The 26474-nt window shown below is 54.6% G+C and overlaps 1 protein-coding gene and 1 pseudogene across 2 annotated transcripts; both read left to right on the forward strand.

Annotated features, from left to right (window-relative positions):
- The first annotated feature begins 713 nt into the window (after positions 1 to 713).
- On the forward strand, positions 714 to 6546 carry LOC144270392 (matrix metalloproteinase-23-like; annotated as a pseudogene).
- Positions 6547 to 8086: 1540 nt separating this feature from the next.
- ABCF3 (ATP binding cassette subfamily F member 3) lies at positions 8087 to 24234 on the forward strand. 2 transcript variants are annotated; one of them, XM_077826395.1, is made up of 21 exons: positions 8087 to 8242; positions 9019 to 9166; positions 9490 to 9569; positions 10018 to 10070; positions 11404 to 11501; positions 11627 to 11749; positions 12093 to 12359; positions 12713 to 12793; positions 13479 to 13538; positions 14142 to 14198; positions 14481 to 14503; positions 15119 to 15174; positions 15406 to 15606; positions 16028 to 16104; positions 16713 to 16757; positions 18145 to 18277; positions 18662 to 18750; positions 19245 to 19336; positions 20179 to 20311; positions 20831 to 20918; positions 22972 to 24234. In XM_077826395.1, the coding sequence occupies exons 1-21, from the start codon at positions 8170 to 8172 to the stop codon at positions 23128 to 23130; spliced, it is 2136 nt and encodes a 711-aa protein (XP_077682521.1). In that variant the 5' UTR covers positions 8087 to 8169; the 3' UTR covers positions 23131 to 24234. The 2 variants fall into 2 exon arrangements, with proteins under 2 accessions (XP_077682521.1, XP_077682522.1); XM_077826396.1 differs by lacking the exon at positions 14142 to 14198 and having other exon boundaries at positions 8088 to 8242.
- The last annotated feature ends 2240 nt before the right edge of the window (positions 24235 to 26474 follow it).

The following is a 26474-nucleotide window of genomic DNA, read 5'->3' on the forward strand; positions in this document are numbered from 1 at the left end:
TCCTAGTGCTGCTCCGTTTGCCCAATGCTCCAGGAGCCCGAATGCTGCCCCTCGGGCGGGGGTAAAACGGAGCAGATCACAGCTGATAGCTTTCATAGGGGGTTGGCTAGGCTGGGGTCACTGGCCCCAGTGCACGCTGGGACCTGTAGTTTCCCCTGGAGCAGCCCGGCAGAACTCCTTGGTCCGAGTTTGGCTGCCACCCTCCCCCTCCCCCCCTTCTCTTTGCTAACCTGCAGCTGCCATTGGCTGGTAGATACCGCCCAATGCAATGCCCCAGAGGGAAGTCGTTTCCCAAGGGCTGCCCATGGGCTCTCGTGGTGACTGCTGTGGCCCATGCTGGGCTGCTGAGACACGCTGCAGGGACAGCTCAGGAGTCCTGGGGCCCACTGGGAAGGAGGCGGTCCCAGGGTGTCCCCAGAGGCAGCTGCCAGGGAAAGTCTCTGGCACCGGCGCTGTTTGGATGGAAACCTTCTGCCCCTTTGTGCTGAACAGTCCGAGCTAGGAGCTGCCCAAAGAGCCTGGTGTGGTCTGGGTGGGGGCTCTGGCATTTATGGGAGCAGAGGCTGCAACACCATGCTGGCTGGGTGGGAGGCAAGGTGTGGGGGGAAGCCTGGCTGAGATCCTGCTCCTCTTGCTTCACCGGGGTTGGTGGGGGGCTGTCTTATTTTCCTGCAGGAGGGAGCGACAGCCCCCCCGAGAGTCAGATCCCGGTTTCACCGTCGCACAAGATCGTCGCATGGGCAGGAGGAGGCGCTATGCCATCAACCCGCTTGGTTACAAGTGGGACCATGTTAACCTGACCTATAAGTGAGTGTACCAGGGAGGACAGGGGTGCGTCAGCCTGATCTGCAGCCCCCCCAGCCATTCCCATATGGAGCACCCTACACAGAGCTCAGCTGAGCCCTCTCCAGCCTGGCCCACAGCCCCCATCCCTTGCAGTTAGCCCAGTTCTTGGCTGTCCCTGTTCACCCTGTTTGGCTTTGAGAGGCCTCAGAAGGTGGCTCCACAGCTGAGCCTGCCCCTGGCTCCCACTGCCTCTGCACCATTGCATGTCTCTGGAGAGCAGCGACTCCCTGACACCAGCCTTTGCTAGCAGGAGCTAATTGCTTCCTTCAGGACGCTAATAGCCCCGTGGCTGCCAGGAGCCCAGAGGTCTCTGTTGGATGCTCCTACTGCACAGGAAATGGGGCCCTGACTCTGCTCCGAACCTGCTCCCGCTGGGCTATGCGTGGCAGGGAGCAGGGGCTGCCTCATTGAGCCCACCCGGGGGCTCAACCAACCCAAATAATCTCCCACCACTCCTGCAGCTGGGCTCTATGACCTTATGGGGATGTCCCTGCCATGTAGGCACCCAGGGTACAGAAGGAACAGGACCCTGGCACCCTGCTGCTCCACTTGCCCTAATACAGTCTCTTTCCATGCTGTGCAGACAGGCCCCTTCCACATAGCTAGATGCACTGGGGAAGGGGCAGGGTGGGAAGCTGGCCTCAACTCAAGAAGTAGTTTGTGGTATGAAGGAGTTTGAGACTTGTTAGGGTCTGGTTCAGCTGGGACCCTACACACACAGACAGCACTCCTGCCCCACCCTGCACAGTGCCCCCTGCTGGGAGAGGCTGGGTCTGGCTCAGCTGGGAGCTTCCGCCCCCCCCCCCCATAGCCAGCGCTCCTGCCCTGCTCCCTACAGTGCCCACTGGTGGGAGAGGCTGGGTCTGGAGTAGCTGAGGGGACTCCCACCCCTTCCCTACAGGAGCCCTGGCTACAGTAGTAGAGGCTGGAGGAGCAGCTGGGGCCCAGGGGTCACCCTCCCCTCCTCCTGCTGCAGGATTGTGCAGTTCCCCAGCACGCTGAACAAGGGTGACACAGAGAGAGCCATTGCTGCTGCCTTCCGCATGTGGAGTGAAGTCTCGCCCCTCAGCTTCCGGCACCTGCCCCCTGCCCAGCCGGCTGACATCACCATAGGTAGAAATGAGGGGCTGGGGATGGGGCTAGGGGTGCCATTGGCACGGCACCCTGTGTCTCTCACTGGTGCTGTCCCTGCCTCTTCTGAGCTCCCTTCTGCCTTCCTCCTGTTTGTGCAGATGGCTCTGGGGTTGCCTCTGGGGGTCGCAGACCCAAGCTGCAGGGGAGCCATCTGAAGGGCTTTGAGACCATGTGCCACCCCTGTTCACTCCTTCCCTGCTGCCAGACCCTGCCCCAGCAGAGCATACAAGCCCCCAGGCCCTCCCCTGCACACACTTGGCACCAAAGAGGGGCTGTCACAGGCAGACTTAGCAGATCCAACCACACCTCCTGCTCTCCAGCAGGTTCCAGAGCTGGGATTCCTGCTCCCAGCAGACTCACTGCCCCACCTTTGTTACCTTTTCCCTGGGATTCACATGGCCCTCTGCTTCCAGGACGTCTTTCTGGTTGTTGTTGGGCAGGCTTCTACACCTTTAACCACACTGACTGCTGGTTTTCCCCCGGCACCCCTGCTTCGATGGACTGAACGGGGAGCTGGCCCATGCCTTCCTGCCGCCCCGCGACGAGATCCATTTTGACAACCATGAGTTCTGGATCCTGGGCCGCTCGCACTTAAGCTGGAAACAAGGTAGGAGGGAGCATGCGGCAGCTAGAGGCCTGCCAGGGTTGGCAGGGCAGGCGCCTCTGCTGTCCTGAGATCCCTCACAAACAGCCTTGGGTTGTTTAGCGCCTCTGTGAGGTTCATTATCCCCTTCACCAAAGCACCAGCTCCACCCTGCGCTGCACGGCTAGGCCAGATTTCCTAATCCCCAGCTCTTTCTCCAGGGAGACTCTCACCCCGACACCATCAACCCCCAGTCTGGTCACTCCTCTCCTCCTCCATCAGCCCTTTCCCAGGGGAGCCAATTAATGCTTAAGTGATGAGAATGGTCGGCTACCATTTCTCACAGCCAGCAGGGCCGGCTCCAGGCACCAGCTTTCCAAGCAGGTGCTTGGGGCGGCAGTCAGAACGGGCCGGCAGTCCGTGTCCCATGGCAGCAATTCGGCGGCAGCTCCGCCCCCTTCCCACCACGGCAGCTTTTGTGCGGCAGCCCCGCTGCTCTTTCGGGGGCGGCAGCAATTTGGCGGCGACTGCTTGGGGGCCTCAAAATTGGTAGAGCTGCCCCCACCCCCAAGGATCAGGGCATTATGCTACCCTCCCTCTGCCCCCCAGCAGGAGCCCACCCACTACAGCTCCCTGTGCCACAGCAGAGCCTTGGGGCGGGGAAGAGTGGTGAGTGCTGTCTGCACAGACTACAGCCAGCATGGGGCGCCTTGTTCTGCTAATGCTATAGAGCCGGATGCCTTCCCAACTCTGCCCAGGGCCGTAGGGCATGCCCGGGCTAGGCCAGCCCAGGAGGAAGAGATTCTGCTTGAGACTAGCTCATGGCAGCTCCCCTGGGCTCCTCCCAGCTCCGCTTAGGGGGAGATGACTTGCAGCCAAGGCCAGCTCGGAGCAGCTCCAGCCTATGATTCTCCCAAGGGTCCCGGTTCAAGTCCCAGCTGCATGAGCTTGTGCCCTGGGGTGGCTTCTTCCCGGGCCCCCAGTAGAGATCGCGGCTGGGAATTGCTCACCCCCCACGAGGCCCCTCTGCTGCGGGGATCTGCTGTCTCCCCTTCCCCATGGGTTTGCCAGGTGCCTTGGGTTGAGGTGCCGTCCATCTACAGATGACACAGGGGCCTGCCTCTCTCATCGCCCCAGAAAGCTGCAGTGTCTCTTTGGGCCCAGCTGAGCTGGCGAAGAGCGAGCTGGCTGCAGCTCAGTCAATGAAGGAGCATGGAAGGAATGGAAGGAGGAGCCTTCTCTGTGGCGGTGGCCTCCGGCCAGTGGGGCTGCACTCTTGGGGGGCCTGTGGATGCCTCACTGTTCCTTGAGTCCTGGCAAGGGGACGTACATGGCTCTGCACCTGCTTTTGGCACCCGGGTGCCATTTCCTCCTGGGTGGTGGGTGCTTTCCTACAACCCTGTCCTCCGTCAGCTCGGAGTGCGCTGTGCGTTGGGAGTGCGCAGCTTGGTTCTTGCAGGCAACAGCTGAAGGGACACTGCTGCTGTTGCCCATGACGTCCAACTCTGCCTCTTCTTCCATGCCCCTGCAGCTGATCTCTTCTCCCTGGCAGGGTGTTCTCCGTGGGGAACTCCCCCCCTTTGGAGCTTTCTGCTCCTCTATTTGGGCTTGTGTGCCAGGCTCCCAGATCCTGCCAGGCTGCAAGGTGAGGGCCCAAATTCAAACCCCACCGCAGGAGCCCCTTGTGCTGCTGCGTGGGGCGGGAATTCCCCATCAAAGCCAATATTCCCTGATGTGGGTTGGGTTAGGACAGGGGCTGTGTGCAGGGGTGGTGGGGAGCTGCAGCGGTGGCTCTTCAAGTATGCTTGTAGTTGGGTAGAAGAGAGAAGCCAGGCTGGGCTTGCTCAGGGGGCTGGTCCAAGAGCCCTCTCCCTGTACCAAGGTGGCTGGGAGCTGCCAGGGTTGGCTCTGCAGCATGTGTGTGTGGTCCTGCTCCCTTGGGGCATTCTGTGCTTGCAGGGGTCTGGCTGAATGACCTGGTCCAGGTGGCAGCTCATGAGATCGGCCATGCCCTGGGCCTGTGGCATTCGCGGGACGTCCGTGCGCTCATGCACCCAAACGCTACCTACAGCAGGACGTGGCGCATCGGCCACGATGACGTCTGGGCCGTTCAGCGACTGTACGGTAAGGGGGTGCCAGAAAGTGCCAGCCCTGATGTGTGGCCAGCACTCATGTGTGCCCAGCACCTAGTCGCCATCTGGCCCCAGAAGAGGGGACAGTCCCCTTGAGGGCCCCTTTGGCTGAATCATCGTCCTGCACCGAGACAGAGTCCTACATCGGTCCAGCTGCATCCAGCCAGGAGCCCAGAACGTAGAGCTGCCTTGGGGCCACCTTGGCTAGGGTATCCCATGGCTGCCACAGCAATCGTTATGGGGGTGGGGTCACTGGGAGGAAAATGAGCAAAGGTCAGTCCAGACCTTATTGCATCCTTTGGCCTGTGACAGGCAGCAGGGAGGCAGCTGGGGATAGGATAGGAGCCCCATGGCTTGGAACAATCCTGCCCAGCCCTTAATTGGGGTTGCACTGCCTGGGGCTCTTCCACCCCAAATTCCTTGGCTGCTTCTGTGCCAAAGGTCAGTCCCCCATGTAGTTGGGCCCCAGGTTGGGAGGAGGTGGTTTTACTTCAATGCTCATCGGGAGCCTGCCCTGAGTGCTGTCCCTGCAGGCTGTGTGGATGAGAAGTGGCAGTGTGAGCCTTGGGCCCGGCTGGGATTCTGCATGCGCCGGCAAGCCTTCAGGAAGAGGCACTGCCCCAAAGTCTGCACCTCCTGCTTCAGTGAGACACCCCAATCCTGCTGCTGCCTGGTGCTCTGAGCTACATAAACCAGCTGCCCACAGGTCGACCAGCCCTGCCCAGGCCCCTGCAAAGCAAATGCCACCTAGCACCTCCCATGCCCCTCAATCCCCATCCAGCCTCTGCAGTATGAGGAGAGGTCTGGGGGAGCTGCAAGGGCCCTCAGCTGTAGACGTCACTGTTCTTTGTCTCTCTCTTTCAGAGCCCCTTGCTGTCTCCTCCTCCCCCTCTGTGCGCCCCTTCCCCCCCCCCCCACATTCACACCAAGTACATCTCCGAAGGCAGAGTCATAACCTTCCGTTGTGGGCTTAACTCCTCCAGGCCACACCTGCAAGTCAGGTGAGCCACTACCCCCTGCAACTGGGGGGCCCTTCTTGGGTTCAGAGCATTGATGTGTCCAGGGTCACAGACAATTGACTCTCCCCACAGTAGCCACTAGACCTGCCCCAGGTCTCTCTACTCTAGCTCCATAGGGCTGATCTCTGCAGTAACCTCCTTGTCCGGAAGCTTGATGTCTTCTGAGGGCGAAGGTCTTTCCCAGTGCAGCTCGCTCTCCGGGAGCTGGTATCTGGGCAGATGCTACCAGCTGTGGAGGGCAGGAAGGAGGGAGGCTACTGCTTTGGAAAGGCAGAGCAGATGGGGTTCAATGGCTACTGAGCATTGAACACCCCTCTAATAAGGAGCAATCATGGTTCCTGATTCTGACCATGCCTGAATGAAACAAACTTCTCCACCGTGTTCTGTGTATAAAGTCCCTGTCTAAGAGGCACAGCGGAGAGATGGAGGGAAGGGAGAAATGGCCTGATCTCTGCTGTAGCTGGGAGCGCTCTGGGCAGAGTGAAGGAGGCTGTTAACAAACCAGGAGCTGCAGGAAAGGCATTAACATTTGCAGGGTCACACTGAGTGATGGGCCAGAGGTGGCTGGTGCTAGTTGAGAGCAGCTGCCTTGGACTTACTGTACTGCCCCCCTTTCTCTTGCAGCTGGTACAAAGATGGGGAGCTCCTTTCAGATTCTGTTCCCAGCTTCAAGCTGCTGCCGTGCCAGGAGCTGCGCGTTCATGCCACTAAGTTCAGCGAAGGGCAGTACACGTGCTTGATCCGCCACGCCAGTCGGATCCTCCGGGCCCATTCTTGGCAGATAAAGCTCAAGGCCAGGAGTCCTTCCTCTCACAAGCAACCAGGGCTCTGAAGGGACATACAGGGAAATGCATGTGCCTGATTCATAGGGTGAGGGATGCATGCACAATTGTAAACATGTGCCTCGGGGCCCTAGGGCGCTGAGGGGGAACAGTATCGGCCCTGTTCTTCACAGCAGTCTCATTGCTCGGGTCTCTCATCACTCAGCATCCTGCCCCATCTCCTCTGGTTCCTCCTCGTTCTAGGCACTTAAACCAGGGCTGGCCAAATAGCAGCGAGTTCAGTGCTAGAACTCTGCTCCTTTCATTGGCCCACTCCCAGTGCTGGTAGAAGCTGCTTTGCTCACTATTCCTGAGCCAAGGCAGTGATCTCCTGCTGGGAGGAAGTGAGGGTGAGATTGCTATGGCCTGCTTCCCTAGGCCCTCTGCTTGCTTTCATTCCCTACCCCCGCAGTTAGCTGATATCTGTGAGCATGTCTCTTCCCCTTTCCATGCACCTCAAGCCTGTGCTTATATCCGGATCCACCCTGCTGTAGCCCTGTCAAACCAGGAGCTGAATTAAAACCTAGGTGAGAATCCCAGCTGCCTTCTTCTGCCCATCTTCTTTTGGCTCAGTTGCCCTTTACAAGTAGTGATTTGTCATTTTCCGCGTCCACAGCCTGGCCTAGTGCAGCTGTTAGCTCTGTACCCCAGCCTTTAAGGGTGTGGATGTTCGTTTTCCTGGAATAGATCCTTGCAATTTCCCGCCAAACAAGTTATCTGAAAGAAATGGCAGCAGCGTGGGCTGGAAATGCTGCTTATCTAACGCTTGGGCCCTTTGGCGATGTCTGCACTGTGCACTAACTGCCTCTGGGGCCCGGCTGGGCCCTGGCGCAGAGCAGCTCCTCAGGTGCAGAGGGCTGCTACTGTGCCGGATAGAAATACACCCCGCCTCTCCTTTCAGCATCTTCGGTGAGGATCGGAAGGGAATGAGGGGCTGAAGGAAAGGGGTATTTTAACCTCCTGCCACCCAAGTCCTCGGCTATCTTCTCAGCTGCAGTTTGAGGCCCTGTCTCGTGGAAAAGCCGCACTGGGAGCTCTTCGCAGGGGTGGTGTAGCCGTGTCGGTCCTAGGACATTAGAGAGGCAAGGTCCTTGGGCTCGGGCCTCCCCGCGGGGCAGAGTCATTGATGAGGGGTGGTGAGAGGCCCGAAGTCCCCAGCACCCCCTGGGGGTTGGGATCCTGGCTGGCTGGATCCCTGGGGCTACTGGGGTGGGCTGGGCTGAACTCTGTTTGGTTCCCAGCAGGGGGGCGGGGCTCTATCTCTGATCACTGGGGCAACCATGTCGTTGCCCCGCCCCCTGCCCTCTGCTCTCCGCCCCCTGGCCTGGCCTCAACTTGATCCCCACTCTAGAGCCCCGCCCCCAACCCCACTGCACGCACTGCGCATGCGCCCCCGCAGTCCCGGCGGGAACTTCGAGGACTGCGCGCCCCAGGCAGAGGCGCATGCGTGGGACTCCGTCTCCCGCCGTCCCTCGCGCTGTGGCTTGTCCTGGACTCCATTTCCCAGCAGCCCGCGCGCCCGGCGGACTCTTTTCCCCGGCGTGCCCCGCTCTTCCCCCTCTCCTGGGGCTGCGTGGGCCGGTGGCGGCTGGTCTGGGGCCTGCGGTCCGGTGCCGGGGGCGGGCTGCGCGGCGATGGCCTCCTGCGCCGAGATCCTGCGCAGCGAGTTCCCCGAGCTGGACGGGGAGGTGTTCGCCTACGTGACGGGTGAGGGGGTGGGGCCGGGGCTCGGGGGTGCCCTGCCCGCTGCCTCGGCGGGTTCCCGCCTCTCCCCGGGGCTCTGAGGGGAGGCGGGCGCCGCTGCCCTCCGCTCCGCCGCCTGCGGTCCGGGCCTCGGCTGCTTCTCTGCCTGGGCCGGTCTGAGACACCGGGGGGTGCCGGGTGTCCTGCCCGGAAGCCGAGCCTGCGGAGCAGCCCCGCTCGGCGGGACCCGGGCGCTCCCCTGCCGCCTTGCTCCAGCTGCCCGCGCCGCGGAGAGTCAGTCCCCGGCTGGCCGCCCTGCTCGCCCGAAGGCTTCCTGCTCGTGGGGGAGGCTTCAGTCCCCGGCGCCCGAGGTGCGGGGTCTGATGATCTAGGCGCTGCTGCAGCCCCCAGCGGCGTAGCCTGAGCCTCTCCAATGTGAATGAAATTACTCTCGATTCCTGGGAGAGAGGGCGTCTGATCCCGTGGTGGGGATCTGAGGCGCCTCATTCCTATGGGCTTTGATGTCAGTGAGGCGTCTAAATGGCTTGAGGATCTGGGCCAAAGTGACTTACTCATAGTCACACAGGGTGTCCGTGGCAGAGCCTGGGATTGAACCCACAGCTCTCTTATTAGTGCCAGTCGAAGAAACCAAGAGTCCCAGTCCACTGCCTTAATCCCAGAATGATCCTTGGTGCTCAGTTAAAATGATGGGGAAGTGCTGAGCCCGTGACACTGGCTGTTATTTGGGTTGGGATTATTTGGGGCTTGTTGCTCAGGGGCTTGTCCCTTTCCTCTTGCAGGGGTCCTGCATAGTGGCAGTGCAGATTTTGAGTCTGTGGATGATCTCTTTGAAGCGGTGGGAGAGCTCTTGCAGGAAGTGTCCAGAGACTCCAAAGATGATGAGGACATCCGGGAAATCTGCCAGAGGATGTACAACACTCTCCACCTGTAAGTACCCTCCATCAAGTGACGTGGTGGGAGGCTCTTGGGCCTCAGTGCAAGGATCTGGAAACAGGCCTGGGGCCAAGGCAGTGGGTGAGAGATCAGGTGTGCTCTGGGTCTTGTGATGTGTTGGAGCCTGCATTTTACTTTGGAGCTGTGGTGGCAAGCGTCAGCATCTGGAATGTATGGCACGAGGATGTAAAACGGGGTGACAAAGAATAACTTAGAGCAGCATCTGAGACTCATTTCGGGAGGTGTGGCAGATGGGAATGTTGCAGAGAGGATGGTATCTTGGCAGCTTTACTCCTTGACTCTCCTGTATGTTACAGGGATGAGGAAAACTCACGGGGACGCAGGCAGGTGCTGCTGGATGCCCCAATTCAGCTTTCCAAGATCACAGACAACTATGGTGAGTAACAAATGTTTAGCAGCCCTTGCTCCTAGGGAATTGACCTTCAGTGCTTGAGCTGGACGGTCTCCCAGCTGATCTGTTCCTTGCAACAGAAGCATCATTGTGGTGGGAAGTTTATAAACCCTGGAGTTTATGGATTGGAATGGGACTCCCTCCTTGGAATTTTGAGGAGCTCATCCTGTGTAATGGTGGCCTTTGAGACAGTGAGATCTAATGGCAAGAACAGAGCTAGGAATAAAGACTTAAATTCTAGTCTCAGCTCTCCCACTCGCTTGCCATGTGCTCTTGGGCAAGTCATTTCACCTTTCTCCATCTGTAAAATAGGTTATTAATTTTCCTGCCAGTGAGCTGGGTAGATTTGTATTAAGCACTGAGTTTGCTTTGGCAGAAGGTGCTGGAGAGAGAGAAGGGCTGAGTGTTACTGTGCCTTTCTTGTTGATTGCAGATTCTGGCTTGGACCTGTTGCCGAAGCTGTTGCTAAAGAGAGACCAGAACTCAGTAAGTAAGAAAGGGATCCATCCTGCTCATGCTGTTACCAGCCTGCTGCATTGCTCAAGATGCTGAGAGGGCTTTGCCTTCTTACACATACATCCACACAATAGGCTGGGGAGTGGGGCCTTCTCTCTCTTCTCTCTAGATGTTGAAATTGCTTTCTCTCTGTTCACACCTTCACTTTATGTGTGGGGCTGCTTGGTCTTGATCTGGTAAACAGAATTACCTAGGTAATTGTAGGCCTGTGAGCCTGACATAGATCCTGGACAAAATAGTGGAACAGATGATATGGTACTCAATTAATAAAGAATTAGAGGAGGGTAACAATACCAATCAACATGGGTTTATGGGAAATAGATCCTGTCAGACTAACTTGATATCATTTTTGGATTAGATAACAAGTTTGGTTGATAAAGGTAATATCAGTGTTGACGTAATATACCTAGACTTCTCCAAGGGGTATGACTTGGTACCGCACATTTTGATTTAAAAAACTAGAATAATATAAAAGTAACAGGGCATGGATTAAAAACTGGTTAACTGATAGGTCTCAGAATGTAACTGTAAATGGGGACTCTTTGAGCATGTGTGTTTTTAGTGAGGTTCCACAGGGATCAGGTCTAAGCTATGTAATATTTTTGTCAATGACCTGGAAGAAAAAATAAAATTGTTAATGATAAAAATCTGTAAATGAGACAAAGATTGGGAGTGGGGAATAGTAAATAAGGAAGAGGACAGGTCACTGGTACGGAGTAATCTGGATCACTTGGTGTGCTGGGTGCAATTGTGTTTCAGTACAGCCAAATGTAAAGTTATATATTTAGGAACAAAGCGTATAGACCATACTTATAGGATATGAGACTCTGTCTTGAGAAGAAGTGACTCGGGGTGGGCTGGGGGGGGGACTTGGGGGTCATGGTGGATAATCAGCTGAACATGAACTCCCAGTGTGATACTATGGGCAAAAGGCCTAATGTGATCCTTGGATGTACAAACAGAAGACTCTCAAGCAGGAAGGTGATATTACCTCTTTATTTGGCACTTATGCAACCAGTACTGGAATGCTGTGTCCATTTCTGATGTCCATTAATTCAGTAAGGATGTTGATAAATTGGAGAAGGCTCAGAGAAGAGCTGTGACCCTGAAATGCCCATTGGTGCCATCCGCACCCTCTTAGTCAATCCTCGTGTCCCACCTAAGTAATTGACCCTTCCTTCTTGAAATTTCCACCCATCAGGATTTTCCCTCCTAACTAGGCTCTTCCCCTTTACTAGACAATGGCTTCAGGCTCCTTATGGTCATTCTTGCTCTTTTCTGAATGTTCTTCCTTGTGTCCCAGATGGTGAATGCCAAGAAGCTGGAGAAGGCGGAAGCCAAACTGAAGGCCAAGCAGAACAAGAGGACAGAGCGGGATTCCCTGAACCCCACTGGCATACTGTGAGTGTGCACGTGGCTGATGGGCAGGCTCTGATCGCACTGATGAGTGCGGCTCTCTGGGGAGCCTGATGTGCTCCAGGGCTTTGCCACACTGAAGCTCTACTTTCTTTCATGCCTGGTCACAGGGTCCTGGAGGAGGCATCTGCTAGCCAGGCATCCAGCAAGAAGGAGACTCGCATGGAGTCATCGGGCAAGAACAAATCGTACGATGTGCGCATTGAGAACTTTGATGTGTCCTTCGGTGAGCGGTGAGTCCCTGTGGGGTGGGAAGGACCCGGGGGAGGCTGGGATAGGGGTGGGGTAGGAGAAGATTCATACGGTGGCTGCAGTTTGTGTGGGGAACCCTAGAATAGGGGAGGTGGTGGGATAGGATCGTGGGACAGCCTGGACTGGAATAGCAGGAAAGGTGCAACAGGTCAGGATTGATTGCCACTGTGTGGGAGCTTGTCCTCCCTCTGGCTTTGGGTAGCAGCTTTCATGAAGTTCCCAGCAGAACCCACCATCCAGTGGAAGCGCTGCTGCTGGGTGCTGCTGTGTCCTTGCAGGTGAACTGTCAGGCTGAACAGCTATCGGTCTGTTCTCTTGCCTTAGTGTCCTGCTAACAGGTGCAGACCTGAACCTGGCATTTGGCCGGCGCTACGGCTTGGTGGGCAGGAATGGGCTGGGCAAGACCACCCTGCTGAAGATGATGGCCAGCCGCAGCCTGCGCATCCCCTCACACATCAGCATCCTCCACGTGGAGCAGGAAGTGGCAGGGGATGAGACGCCAGCTCTGCAGAGCGTGTTAGAGTGCGACACCACCCGCGAGAGCCTGCTGCAGGAGGAAAGGGAGCTGACAGCCAGGATCAACGCTGGCAAGTGAGACACTGCCCTGTAGACCATGCCTTGGGGTTACGGCCTTGCCTGAGCCTAGGCTTCCAGTCCCGCTCCTAGTGCCTGAGCCTCGTGTCCTGGAGAGACCAGTGCTTTTTCCTGCCATGTGCTAGCACTAAAATTGAGCTAGTGGCTTTGCCAGGGTTCTACTTTCCATTTTTCCTCCCTGGGGCTGGTCATGTTCAGATTAAAGCTCCAGTAGGAATGGAGTGCATACCCCAGGAGCTTGAGTTCTGCTTGCCTTCTCCCCCAGCCCACATGCACACAACCTGAGAGAGCCGATTTTTAAACCCTGACCTTACAAGAATTCCCTATGCTGCCCTTGTGTCTCCTACCAGGGGACAAGGTACAGAAGGTGACAGACTGTCGGAAATCTACGCCAAGCTGGAAGAGATAGAGGCAGACAAGGCGCCAGCCAGGTAAGACGAGCCCCCTTTCTGAGCCAGACATGGGGAGCTGCCCCTTGACTATCTGCAGCCAGCTTGGGGTATTAGGAGATGGGTATTTAGACTGGTGGACATGGACTCTTTGTCGGTGGAATGTCCCTACCTGGTCATGGAATCTAACAAATGAGCTGGAGGTTCTTGTGGCCACTGCTCCTGCCTCATTCTCTACAGCTGGGAGAGATTGGGACTGGAGCAGCTGGGAGCCCCCCAGAGGTTTTGGGGAAAGTCAGGCTTTCTTACCCTCTAATGACTAGACTAATGGTGCTCCACTTGGCCTCTGGGACCTCCCAGAAGGTGACCATCTGAGGGATGTTTCCATGTCTGTTGTAGGTGATGGAAACTGAATGTTATGCTGGCCTTAGAGGCAGGGCTGGGCTTCTTTGGCTCTGGGCCAGTGGCCTGGAGTCAGTGTCTGATTTCAAACCCCAGAACGTCATGTCAAAACCATCCTGTGCCCTGTTGGGAAGCTGGGATTCCCGGCGTGGCTGCTATTGGGCAGGAGATGGGTTTCTGCTGGGTCCAAAATCTTGCAGCATCCTTTCGATATCGCAACAGTCTCCATTGGAGCACTTGTCTTGGAGTCTGAGCCCTGTGCTGCAGGCAGTTACACATAGCTGTCGAGTGGATTTCAGAGGCCTGTCTCTCCTCTTCCCCACAGGGCATCTGTCATTCTTGCTGGGCTGGGCTTCAGTGCAAAGATGCAGCAACAGACAACCAAGTAAGTCTCCGTGCATCAAGGTGTCAGTGCTTGGGTAGATTCCTCCCTGCCCTAGGCCTGGAGGGGCCTGAGCTGCCCTACCCCAGTGCTTCTCTTGCCAGGCTAGAGGCATCAGACGGAATGCTGGGCACTGCCAGACGCTCCGTGGGTCACTGGCGTCCCCCTTGCTGTTGCCGTGGGGGTGGCCTGGAGTGGATGAAACAGCAGCTGGTATGCTCTTTGGAAGGGCTTGGCTGTTTCCCTCCTGAATCAGGCTGCTACAGATGTGGCAGGGCAGAGAGCAACTCAGCAACATGTGATGCTGCTCTCAAGTTCAGCAGCAGGCATACCATGACGAATTTTTGCTGCCCCTTGTAACTTCTGAGTCAGGGCCTGCTGCATCTCGCCCCTGCTGCACTGACAAACTCTCTCTGGGGTGACAGCAGAGTTTAAAGGGCACCTCCTTCCCCAGGTGGTGATGAGCCCTGGCATCTCTGCTGTGAGGAGTCATGGGGTGAGAGAACAGGGTGACTCGTGGGGGAGGATTTCTTGTGGATGAGCTAAGTCAGGGTGGTTCTATACTGAGCTCTGATGCCTCCTGTATGTGTGTTTTTCTCTGCCCAGAGAGTTCTCCGGGGGCTGGAGAATGAGGTTGGCCTTAGCCAGGGCCCTTTTTGCCAGGTAGGTCTCAGCATGGTCCATATTTGATCTTATTCCACTCTATCTCTGTTAAAGTAGGGTAGACTCTGTGATGGCAGAGCCCAGGAGTTACCTTGGGGTTAGCTCACACTCACTCTGCCAGCAAGGGAGCAGGGCAGTATTGGCTGCGGGGGGGAGCCCCCAGCCTCTCCAGGCAGGGTAACAAATAATTGAATTAAAACAATCTTACGGTAGATCTACTCGTATTTAAACATACACCAGTATTAACTGTTCTCTCTCCCCTCCCCCTACACTCTCTCTCAGACCGGATCTTCTTCTGCTTGATGGTAAGCGAATGCCATGAATCCCTTCTCATCTCTGAGCTGTGGCCTTGTGGGATGGCTCTGAATGCCCTTGCTGGGAATGGGAGACCTGGTATGGCTTTTTGGCTGCATATCCTGAGTGAATGCGCAGCTGTTTACCTGGTGCTGCCAGGGCTGTGGAGCTGCATGTGTCGCAGTGAGACCCCTGTGTACTGGCTCACCAGAGGAGTCCAGACATCTAAGGAAGTCAAATAGCTTATCCTGTCCCCTCTTCCTCCTTGGCCATTGACCTTGGCTGGCCTGGATGTTGGCTTGTTCAAGGGCTCTGAAGGCATTGGTATTTGTGTTTATTACCAAAGAAGACTTGAAACCTGCCAACCATTCAAGTTGGGAGCCACCAGATTTTCACCGTTTGTTGCATCCGCTTGTTGCATCTTGTCCGACTCTCATCCAGTGGATGTATGCAGTACCCAGTACATTGTCCCCATGATTCTCTGGGCACTACTGTGACGGTCCCCTTTCCAATGGTCCTAGTTCTGGAGCAAGTGGTAGCTTTGCATGTTCTTACCAGCTGGGTGTTTGCCATCCTTTGTGTGGGCTGAATCCCTTGATCCCTATCCCTTTTCTGTTCCCTTTCAGAGCCTACTAACATGTTGGATGTGAGGGCCATTCTGTGGCTGGAGAACTACCTGCAGGTAGGTGAGGTGGCAAAGGGTAATCCGACCTGTGGAGGGCTGTTGTCTAAGATCACTCGTTCTTTGGTGATGCACCCTTGGAGTGGAGATTACTCCTTAATGGTTTGATAGGCAGTAGGCATGGGATATGGGCCCCTGTGACACAGGCTGGAGATCCCCATTGGCTGGATGAAGCTCCCATGGGATCAATTAATACCTTGGCTCAGGCCTCCCCGCTACTATCTCCTCTAGACCTGGCAGTCAACCATCCTAGTGGTGTCCCACGACCGGAACTTCCTGAATGCTGTGGCCACTGACATCATCCACCTGCACTCGCAGCGTCTTGAACCCTACCGGGGCAACTTTGAGAACTTCATGAAGATCAAGGAGGAGCGGCTGAAGAACCAGCAGCGCGAGTATGAGGCCCAGCAGCAGTACCGGGAACATATACAGGTACAGAGATGATGACGTGGCATGGATGCGATCACATCCTGTGAGAAGAGCATTGCTGTACCATTCTGGGAGTCCCTCCAGCAGAAGGGCCAGTTTACAGAACTCATTCCCATGCAGCATGGCTCTGACGGTTGCCAGTGGGGGGCAATGGAGGGGCTCATGTGGGCCTAACACTCTTACTCTGGGCTAATTGTAAGGGGAGCATCTCTAGTCCTCCTTCATACTGACAGCCATAGACTGTTCTTGGGCTGTCCTCACCCTGGATCCTCCATGCCGCTCTGGCTTTAGAGCGGAATCTGGCTCACAGCTCAGGTCCCATTGTAGGAGGACAAGCTCTGAGGTGGGGGCCTTAGCAGCGGGCAGAGGTTAGTGGCTGGTACCACACTGGGCCAGGGGACTCTGATGATCTGTTCTCTCCTAGGTCTTCATTGATCGATTTCGCTATAATGCAAACCGGGCATCCCAAGTGCAGAGCAAACTCAAGCTGCTGGAGAAGCTGTGAGTGCTTGGTCCTGCCCCTCACTCGGGCCTGGGAGGAGGGGAAGCAGTGGCATGCAGTCGGACTGCACCACTGGCACAGCTGTGGGAGGGGCTGAGACCGTGCCATGCAGTTAAACCGTGCCACTTGGCCAGGTGGTAGGGGACAGGGCTTCACACACTTTAGGTGGTAAAGCACCTAATCCTATTTGAGTAAGTGGAAGGTGTTGAGGGCCTTTCCCAGTGGCTCCACATGGGCCTGAAACACAGTGGTGTTTCTCTAGGCTTACAGGGCTGGCTCTGGACCCGGGAATGGCCGATCTTTGGCTGACCAGACATAGGGCCTGCTCTTTTGGAGGAGGTCACCTGACCTACATGGTCAGTTCCCCAAGTGATCATCTCCTCTGCTTCCTGTCCTGTCTCTGAGGCCACCTGGGATGACTGTATGGAGCTGGATGGTTGTACAGTATACGGCTGGGCGTGTCACTGACATACTCCTAGCCCCCTGCCCTGGGGCAAAAGTTCCCCACTCTACCCCGGCCCAGGGAACTGCATGGCGTGTGGGGAGGGGGTGCTGTCCTGCTACAGCAATATCCCAGCTCAGAGTGACAAGTTTCTCCTTCTCCTAGGCCGGAACTGAAACCTGTGGACAAAGAGTCTGAAGTGATTATGAAGTAAGTGACGACAGACCCCGTGGTGAGGAACTGGTAGCTCGGTTCCCTGTACTGGTGACTGGCAGCCTCAGACCACAGCTTCTTGCCTCCCAGGTCCTGTTACTGGGCGTGTGCTCTGTAAAACATGGCCCAGCAAAGCACTATCAAGGCTGCAGAAGCTGGTGCCATTTCCCTCATAGAATCCTAGAATATCAGGGTTGGAAGGGACCTCAGGAGATCATCTAGTCCAACCCCCTGCTCAAAGCAGGACCAGTCCCCAGCTAAATCATCCCAGCCAGGGCTTTGTCAAGCCTGACCTTAAAAACCTCTAAGGAAGGAGATTCTACCACCTCCCTAGGTAACACATCCCAGTGCTTCACCACCCTCCTAGTGAAATAGTGTTTCCTAATATCCAACCTAGACCTCCCCCACTACAACTTGAGACCATTACTCCTTGTTCTATCATCTGGTGCCACTGAGAACAGTCTAGATCCATCCTCTTTGGAACCCCCTTTCAGGAAGTTGAAAGCAGCTATCAAATGCCCCCTCATTCTTCTCTTCCGCAGACTAAGTAACCCCAGGTCCCTCAGCCTCTCCTCATAAGTCACGTGCTCCAGCCCCCTAATCATTTTTGTTGCCCTCCCCTGGACTCTTATCAACTTTTCCACATCCTTCTTGTAGTGTGGGGCCCAGAACTGGACACAGTACTCCAGATAAGGCCTCACCAATGCCGAATAGAGGGGAACGATCATGTCCCTCGATCGGCTGGCAATGCTCCTACTTATACAGCCCAAAATGCCATTAGCCTTCTTGGCAACAAGGGCACACTGTTGACTCATATCCAGCTTCTTGTCCACCGTAACCCCAGGTCCTTTTCTGCAGAACTGCTGCCTAGCCACTCGGTCTCTAGTCTGTAGCAGTGCATGGGATTCTTCTGTCCTAAGTACAGGACTCTGCACTTGTCCTTGTTGAACCTCATCAGATTTCTTTTGGCCCAGTCCTCCAATTTGTACAAGTCCCTCTGTTTCCTATCCCTGAGCTGGCACCTCCCCTCTGCCTTCCCTGGTATCAGGCCCAATACACATAAATCCTACTGTTTTCTTGGTTTGCTTGCATCATTCTCATGGTGGGGGCACGGATCCAGGTCTGGGGAAGATGTGCTGGGTGGGCCAGATACAGTAGTAATGGATGCACATGGCAGACAGGTGGGGTTCTGTGCTGAACTTCTTCCCTATCCCAGAAGGTGGAGGTTGGCAGGTGAAGCAGTATCCTTTCCTGCCCTCCCCCTGCCTCATATGGAGTGTGGGTATTCCTCCTCTTAAGGTGTTGTGCTTCCCCTGGCTACCTCTCCCCTTGCCTGTTGTATTGACCTCGCTGGGCTTTCCTCTCCTCCCCCACCCCCTTACAGGTTCCCTGATGGCTTTGAGAAATTCTCTCCCCCAATCCTGCAGCTGGATGAAGTGGATTTCAGCTACAACCCAAGTCACTGCATCTTCCGTGGCCTCTCTGTCTCAGCTGACCTGGAGTCCCGGATCTGTGTGGTACGTATTGGGGACTCGGTCTTCTAGCTGGGATGGGGCCGCAAGAGGATGTTTCAGGAGAGACCTGGCAGGCCCTAGAAGTAGGATTTGGGCAGTTGGGGCAGATGTCGTACAAGGGGATCACGGCTGGAGCGTGGCAAGTGAACCTTTGGTGGCCAGCTGGGCTGTGGAGCTCCTTGCATTGCTGGAGTATTTGCTGTCCTGTGGCTAGCCCCCTTTGTGTGAAGGAGGGCCCTGGACAGTGGTAATGGAGGATGGTCAATTATACCTTCCATCCCTAAAATCCAGTCTAATCTTGGGCGAGGAAAGGAATCCCCATGGGCACTGGGGCCCCATTGCTGTCTCTGTGGGACCTAGTCTCTCAACTATTGCTTCTTTGCCCAGGTCGGAGAGAATGGAGCTGGCAAGTCAACCATGTTAAAGATCCTGATGGGAGACCTGGCACCAGTTCGAGGGATTAGACACGCACACAGGTACAGCTTGTGTTGCTATTGCCTGGCTTTAGCACAGAGGAAGGGATTGGGGGGATCGTGGGGTAAGGGCCAAGAGGTCTCTGGACTTGCAGAGGGGATTGTGGGAAATGGCCCCCCATTTGCAGAGTGCTGGAGGGAACATGGTTTATCGGCCACTTCCCCAAAAGCACTATGGGTGGGTCCCCAGAATGGCTGCTCCTTCTGTCCTGGGGCCACCTCCCGAATCTCCAGGGCTTGGGGAACCTGCATTAACATGTTTCCCCAGTTACCAGTGGCTAAGACTTAATGGCCAAGAGCTCTCTAAGCTGTCATGGAGCAGCCAGATCCCCAACCCCTAGGGAAGGCAACCCCTGCCCCCACCACTACCACATGTGCACATGCCTTCCCTTCCTGCTGCCTCTGTCTTGCTCTTGGCAGCGAGTGGGTGAGGCCAGTGGGCCAGAGGAGCTCTGGGTAGTGCTGCCTATAATGGTCTCTCTTCTCTGGCTTGGCAGGAACCTGAAGATTGGCTACTTCAGTCAGCACCACGTGGACCAGCTGGACTTAAACATCAGTGCTGTAGAGTTATTGGCCAAGAGGTTCCCAGGTGAGCATCCCACTTCCATGGGCATTGACTCTGGGTGCTTGGGGGTGCCAAGTGAGACCTGCATTTGATGTCTTGCCTCCTGGGGCAAGTAGAGCTGGCAACTGGCATGTGGCGCCCTCTGCCAAGCAAGGAGCAGCATTGATGCATTCGGGAGGCTTCCCCTGGATGCAGATAGGAGCTCCTGCCTAGAGAACCAGCCACCTCTTGCAGTGCTCTGGGGCCATCCTCTTCCCTTGCCTAATATTTCCCCACCTCACGGGAGCTGCAGGCTCTCTGATACCTGGCTTGCAAAGTTCAGGTAGTGTCACAGTGTGAGTGCTGCAGGGATGTCCAACTCTGCAGACAGCCTGAAATGAGCCCTGGGAAGTGATTGTTGTCATTAGGTTTCAGAGTTACGCATCAGCATTGCAGACTATTTAGCTGCTGATCATTTTAGCAGCAAAAGCCTCAGTTGCTCTTCTCCCAGCTGCCAAAACTTTCAGCTTCCTCCTCTCTGAGGTAGGATAATCCTTTTACCTTTATATAAAAATATGCAACACTGAATTTAGGGCCATTGTCACTTGAATTTCATCTCAGCCAGTACCCTGGAGCCCCTGTCCTGATTGTGTCACTCAGGTTCATATTGAAGCCTCTGTGAATTTCCTCCATTCTGCTGCTGCATTTCCCTCCTCCTGCACTTGAGCACTGTAGATTCCGGGGGACTTGGTGCAGAACCTAGGTCCAGCTTGCTACTGAGGCCTTGTGTGACTCCTGGCTGACTGGAAGCTCTGAGTTAGTATCTTGGGGGCTAATGCGAACAGGCTCCGGCTGGGTTGTAACATTCTCCCTATGTGCTGTTTCAGGGAAGACAGAGGAGGAGTATCGTCACCAGCTCGGAAGCTACGGCGTCTCGGGGGAGCTGGCCGTCCGCCCTGTCGCCAGCCTGTCGGGAGGTCAGAAGAGCCGAGTGGCATTTGCCCAGATGACCATGCCCTGGTAACCCGCTCCCATATGTTGCTCCTGCTGCTTTTAGTGACATGGCTCTGTCCCTAGGTGTTTGTTTGGGGGAGGAAGCAGAGATGCTAAGAGTATTTTGCTGGTTCTGGCTGAGCAGGAGACCGAGTGCTTTCTAGGGAAGCATGGTCACCCTGAGGGAGCTATGCATGGACAGAGGCATGCAGCTTGCTCTTGTCATTACCCTTTTGGGCTCAGTCCACAGTCCTATTCTTGGGACACAGGGGTCCCTATAGCCCACACATGGGACTGGGCAGAGCAGACACTTGGGGACCTGAGCCTTGACAAGAGACAGTGCTATGAAGAACCTCTCTATCACGTTTTGAGCGGAATGATCAATATGCTGGGCTCTCCTGTCCAATGTGAGTCCTTGCTCTCTAGCCCTGCTAACAGAGGGCCTGTTGTTCTTGACGGTAATGCCAGGCGGTGACTGCACTGCAGGGTCTGCATGGGCCTCTTCCAGTGGGATGCTGAGTTGCTGATTCTTTTCTCATCTTCCAGTCCCAACTTCTATATCCTGGATGAGCCGACAAACCACCTGGACATGGAGACCATTGAGGCCCTGGCAAAAGCGCTGAATAAATTCCGGGTAAGGCTCTCCTGGGTCTGACGCTCCCTGCAGCCTTTTGTCTTGTGGTGCTGGAGCATCCCAGCCCGGTGGCAGCCACTAGAGTAGTTTAAAGTGGCCCCAAATTATCCTGGTCAATGGAGAACATGATGCATTTCCACCTTGACTCTGTGCTTCCTGTCCCTTGGCTTGTTTCAGACTTCCCTTGAAAAATATGGTGGTTCTTCTTTTAGTGCCCAGGAAAGTGGCTGGCTCTTACCTGTCAGCCAAAGAGCAGCCCCTTCCCCCAGCTCTGCGAGGTATCTAGACCCACAGCATCCCCTCTTCTAGGTCAGGGTATCCCACCGCTCTGCCAGCTCACTTCACTTCAGCCTGGCCTCTAGCACATTTTACTGTTCCAGTTCTAGGCAAATATGCCACTTGTGCCATATTCTGTGGTGTCTTCATGGGGATGGGCCCATCACAATCTCTTGTTTCCAGTAATAGCTTGACAGGTTAACTCAAAATCCTCCTGCTTCAAAAGAGAAGCTACAGCTTGTTCAGGCAAAGCTGAGGGCAATGGCTGAGCCTTGCTGTGAGTTTGGGTGGCCAGTGGCAAACTCTAGCTGTAGGCCAAGGAGTGAAGTGAAAAGCCAGAGTCAAGCTCCTTCTCACTACACACACAATCCATTCCCAGACTATGCATTTGCTCTCGAGCCTTGGCCCCAGATCTCCCAGGAGGAAAGGTGAGGGTCCCGAGCCCATTACCCCCCTTGTCCCTCCTGCCTACTTGTACCATGGAAAGTAGGAGTTCCCAGTGGGCCCATTCTGCAATAGATGGAGTCCAGAGGTTCCAATATGCAGTGCAGCCTAGCTGTTGGAATGATACAAAGTAGGAGGATATATCCAGTGGGGCCCACAGAGGTCACTCTTGGGTCTGGAAACTAGTCAGTATTTTCATTTATGATTGGATAATGGGGTGGAGGACATGCTTATAACATTTGCCGGTGACACCAAGCTAGGAGGGGTTGTGAGCACTCTAGAGGACAGGATTAGAATTCAAAATGACCTTGACAACTTGGAGAATTGAAATCAACAAGGCGAAATTTGATTTGAAATCAACAAGGCGAAGTTCAGTAAAGATAAATGCAAAATACTTCACTTGTTAAGAAAGAAAAAAATAAAATTCACAACTGTAAAATGGGGAATACCTGGCTAAGCAGTCATACTGCTGACAAGGATCAGGGGGTTATTAATCACAAATTGAAAGTCAACAATGTGATGCAGTTAGGAGAATGCTATTAGCATTCTGGGCTGTATTAACAGGAGTGGCATATGTACGACACGGGAGGTAACTGTTCCACTTTACTCAGTGCTGGTGAGGCCTCAGCTGAAGTACCGTGTCCGGCTCCGGGCACCACTGTAGGAGAGAAATGGGCAAATTGGAGAGAGTGCAGAGGAGAGCGTCAAAACCCATAAAAGGTTTAGAAAATCTGACCTATGAGGAAAGGTTAAACTGGGCCTGTTTAGTCTAGGGAAAAGAAGGCTGTGGGGAACCGACCAGTCTTTAGGTAGGTTCAGGGCTGCTATAAAGAGGTTGGTAATCAGTTGTTCTCAGTGTCCGCTGGTGGTCGGACAAGAAGCAGTGGGCTTAATCTGCAGCAAGGGAGATTTATGTTAGATAGTAAAAAATACTTTCTAACTCTAAGGGTAGTTAAACTCTGGAATGGGCTTTCCAGGGAGATTATGGAGGTTTTTGGGCAGGTTGGAAAACCCCTGTCAGGGGTGACCTCTGTTTACTTAGTCCTGTTTTAGTGCAGGGGTGGACTTAGTGGCTTCTTGAGGTCCCTTCTAGCCTTACATTTGTATGATGCTGTTTTGCGTGCCCGGACCTGTGGTCTGCATCTCCATGAGCTGAGGGGCCACGAGCTACACTCAGGCCACCTCTGTGGTCTAAGCAGTGGGGTCAGCAGACTTAACAAGACGTTACCCTTCCTCATAGTATTCAAATAGCGATTTAGAACTGGACTGTTTGCCCTTGTACCTTATTTTCCCCTCTGGTGTAAAGCACTTTCTCTTTGTACCTCAATCTCAGGGTGGTGTGATCCTAGTGTCCCACGACGAGTGCTTCATTCGCCTGCTGTGCAAGGAGCTGTGGGTGTGTGAGAACGCTACCGTGACGCGCATCGAGGGTGGTTTCGATGAGTACAGGGACATCCTGCAGGAGCAGTTCCGGAAGGAGGGCTTTCTATAAAGGAGGCGGCCAAACTGTGTGTGAGCTGGCTGGAGTGGGGAAGTGCAGCGGCCTCAATCTCCATCTGAAAGGTGCCCGGCGGAGCAGCAGGGACACCACTTGCACCCCATGGACTGTCAGCTGTGCCATCTGCATTACCCTCCCCCCAGAACTGCAAAAGTGTTTGGGGTATAGGATGGGCCCTCTCTCCTGCCTTTGGAGCTACACCAGGCCTCTGCTGGGCAGGGGTGAATGGACAGTAAAGTGATGGGGGGAGGGGGAGTCTAAAGCTGCAGTGTGAGGGGAGGAGTGCAGAGTGGGTAGCTTCTGCTCTGAGCACATCCTCTCCTCTGCCCCCTGCCCCGTGCTGCCTAGCTCAGCCAGCCTCTGCGGTAGTGGAGGATTGGTGATCCGAGTGCGCAGGGAACACTGGGCTTGAGTGCTGCTGCTACCTGTTGCACCTTGAGCTGCTTCTCTGCTCTGCTGAGAAGAGGGATAGAGTTTAGACCCCCCCCCCCAATTTTAACTTAAACCATGTGAGGTGGTGGGAAAGGCCTCTCAACCCCTCTGCAGGGAGGAGCTGCTGCCTCCTGGCTTTTCAGTCATTTTTACCTGCCAAACACTAGTCAAACCCTCTTAGGAACACACTTCTTTCTTCCTGGCCTGACCCTATGCTACTCTCCCCGTCCTGCTAAGGAGTGGGGAAGCTTATGCTGCTGCTGAAAGGGCCCTGCTTCTTGCTAAGGTCCCTTGGAATCCTTGACAGGGTTTGCTTTTGTTTTCCCTAAGCTGCAGTCAGTAAGAGTCAAGGGCTTGTGCTGTTTGAATCACAGTGGCCCACTACTCTGCCAGACAGGGACAAAATCTTGCCTGCACACAAGCTTCTACCAACTTAACTGCTGCACAAACCCCTGCACCCTTCTCCCAGCTAAAGGCCTCTCCATCAGGACTAGGCTAGGTCCGTCCCAGCTGTCACTCTGTTTCATTTCTTTTTAAATGATCAAATACTGTACATTGCAAGGTAAGTTATTGAGCACTGAGTGAAACTCTGTTCCTCAGCCCAGAGGTTGCAGTGTAAATAAAAACAGAACCTAATGGCCTTGGGATTCTTATTTTGCTAGTGGATTCCACTTCCTGGTTTCCAGTCTGTTTCTTTACCGTCCTTTCTACTGATAGTGAATTTGGGCAAGAGGGGCTGGTTACACTTCCTGCACAATCTCTGCCTCCAGTCAGCAAATGTGCTATGAAAGGGGAGTTTGATTATTCAGTTCTTGCTAAAGCACTGAATGAGGGGGAGGAAAAGATCCAGCCCTCCCTCTGCTGAGCAAAGCACATAGTGCTAGGAGCCTCTGCAGAAGCATATCATGAGCAAAGAATTATTTGGCTACTACTATTAGAATGGTGGGCTGTTACAAACCGGCTCAGGAATGGGTGGTGGGGTGATGCTGAGGATGCTGAAGCTTCTGTGTGACTAGATGAACTAGTTGGGGAAAACTTTTTTTAAAGTTACCATCTGCGAGGAGTCTCATTGCTTGGCCTCTGCTCCCTAGCATGAGGCAGGCACAACTCACTCCGCAAGCTCTGAAAGCTTTTATGGCAATGGTAATCTTTCCGCCACCCCTCTGTGCTGGCAGTCATTATCACCCTTGGAACAGGACTGCTGCCCATGGAACCCTCCATCAGTTCCTCCTAGACCACAGTTAGCTAAGGAGCTGTGGCTCTTCTTCCAGAACATGCCAAAGCAGGGGTTGGGTATCCTTTGTCAGGTCCCTGCATTCCAATCCGGTCCAGGTTGCTCCTGAAATTGTTCTTGGCACACTTGCTTTGACATTCCAGTGTTTTTCTTATGGCAAGAATATGTGGCAGCTTCAAACTGTCCTTGCAGCAACATCAGTAGCAAATGTATGGTCTACATCTGCCGGGATGGTGGTCATACAGTGAAGCGATGTAGCCCCGGGGAAACCTATCAGGCTGACAAAAGGCCTGCTTGGACCACTAGGGCTGAGAAGCACAATGTGCTGCCCCCACAAAGCCTGGTGCTCTGCTGAGTGTTGACAGCACTTGCAGCCTCAGTGCTGCAGAAGAGGCTAAGAAAGGAAGCAGCAGGAGGGAGGGGAGCCATTCTCTCCCCTACAGTCAAGGGGTTTTGATAGCAGCCTGACAGCTCCCACATGCCTTCTTCATGTGCTTGACACGGATGGGGATGGATCTAGTGCTAGTAAACATGCTATAGAAGTCTTCAGTCTCAACTAGGACACATCTTGCCCTTCACAGGTGAGCGCAGACTCCTGTGCAGTTTGAGCTTTCTCTGCCTTAGTCCTCAAAATAAGGACTTCACTAGCAGTCCACACTTGTACCTGGCACCTTCTCCAGCAAGCAGTCACCCTGCTACTGGATTGCCTTAACAGCTCTAGCTGTTTATGTGGTTGGCCTTGGACTTACAGTCCTATGTGTTGCAGCTGTGCTCTCCCTTTTTCTTTAGGGACATCAGATCTGCTGGAGCGAGAACTCCTCATGGTTGGGATCTTTTTTATCCTAGAAGGGTGGGGGAATCACTTAAGTGTCTCTTAATTTTAACATTTGTTTACTTTTTGCAGCTAGTTTTTAATTGCTTGATTAACAGTCTGGAATTTTTGTCTCCTGTGCTGTTGCAATGGTACATTTGCAGTGGCTGCCTTGGGCACCACCTTCCATGCTGTGGTGTGGTAAAGACAGGAGCCACCTGATTTAAAAAAAATGAACTCCCTTAAAAACACCACCACAATGCTGCATCTAGCCCTGTGGTGGGCTCTATAACCATTGAATGACTCTACCCCCAGCCTTCTATACACTTATTCCTGCCACACACGGCCCACTTAAGTTCTGTCCTGTATGTGATCCCCTTGGTAAGATTGCAGCCCTGTTGAAAATACACCCCAGCTCTGCTTCTCTCAGCCTTTTCTGGGGGATTTTAGTGCTAGCCTGTTCCTTACCTGTAGGTTAGAAAATGTGAGGGGCTAATTCCCCCAGCAGTTCCCCTTGGGACAGTGAGGGCGTTTTCTGCTAATTCCAGACTTTCTATTGTCTCTTAACAAGGATTTCAATCTGTCTCCCAGTAGGTATTTTGGGGGAAGGGTTGCAGGGCAACAGTCTAAAAGGCTTTCTGGGCCAAAGCTCTCAATTGCAAGGGTGAAGTCCCATCCTGTCATGGGGGAAGAGGGTCAGTACCAACCTTATCTCCCAGGCAAAGCCGGCCCTGCTGCTTGTCTCACTAGATCACTGGTATCAGGTGCCTTGTGTCTGCTCTGGGCGCTGGCAGCAGGGTAGGGAGGCCTAGGGTCTGCTATAGGTAGCCTCATTTTAGCCTCGGACGGCTGCCTTCACCT

The sequence above is a fragment of the Eretmochelys imbricata genome, chromosome 9, assembly GCF_965152235.1.
Source record: "Eretmochelys imbricata isolate rEreImb1 chromosome 9, rEreImb1.hap1, whole genome shotgun sequence".
NCBI classification, from domain to species: domain Eukaryota; kingdom Metazoa; phylum Chordata; order Testudines; family Cheloniidae; genus Eretmochelys; species Eretmochelys imbricata.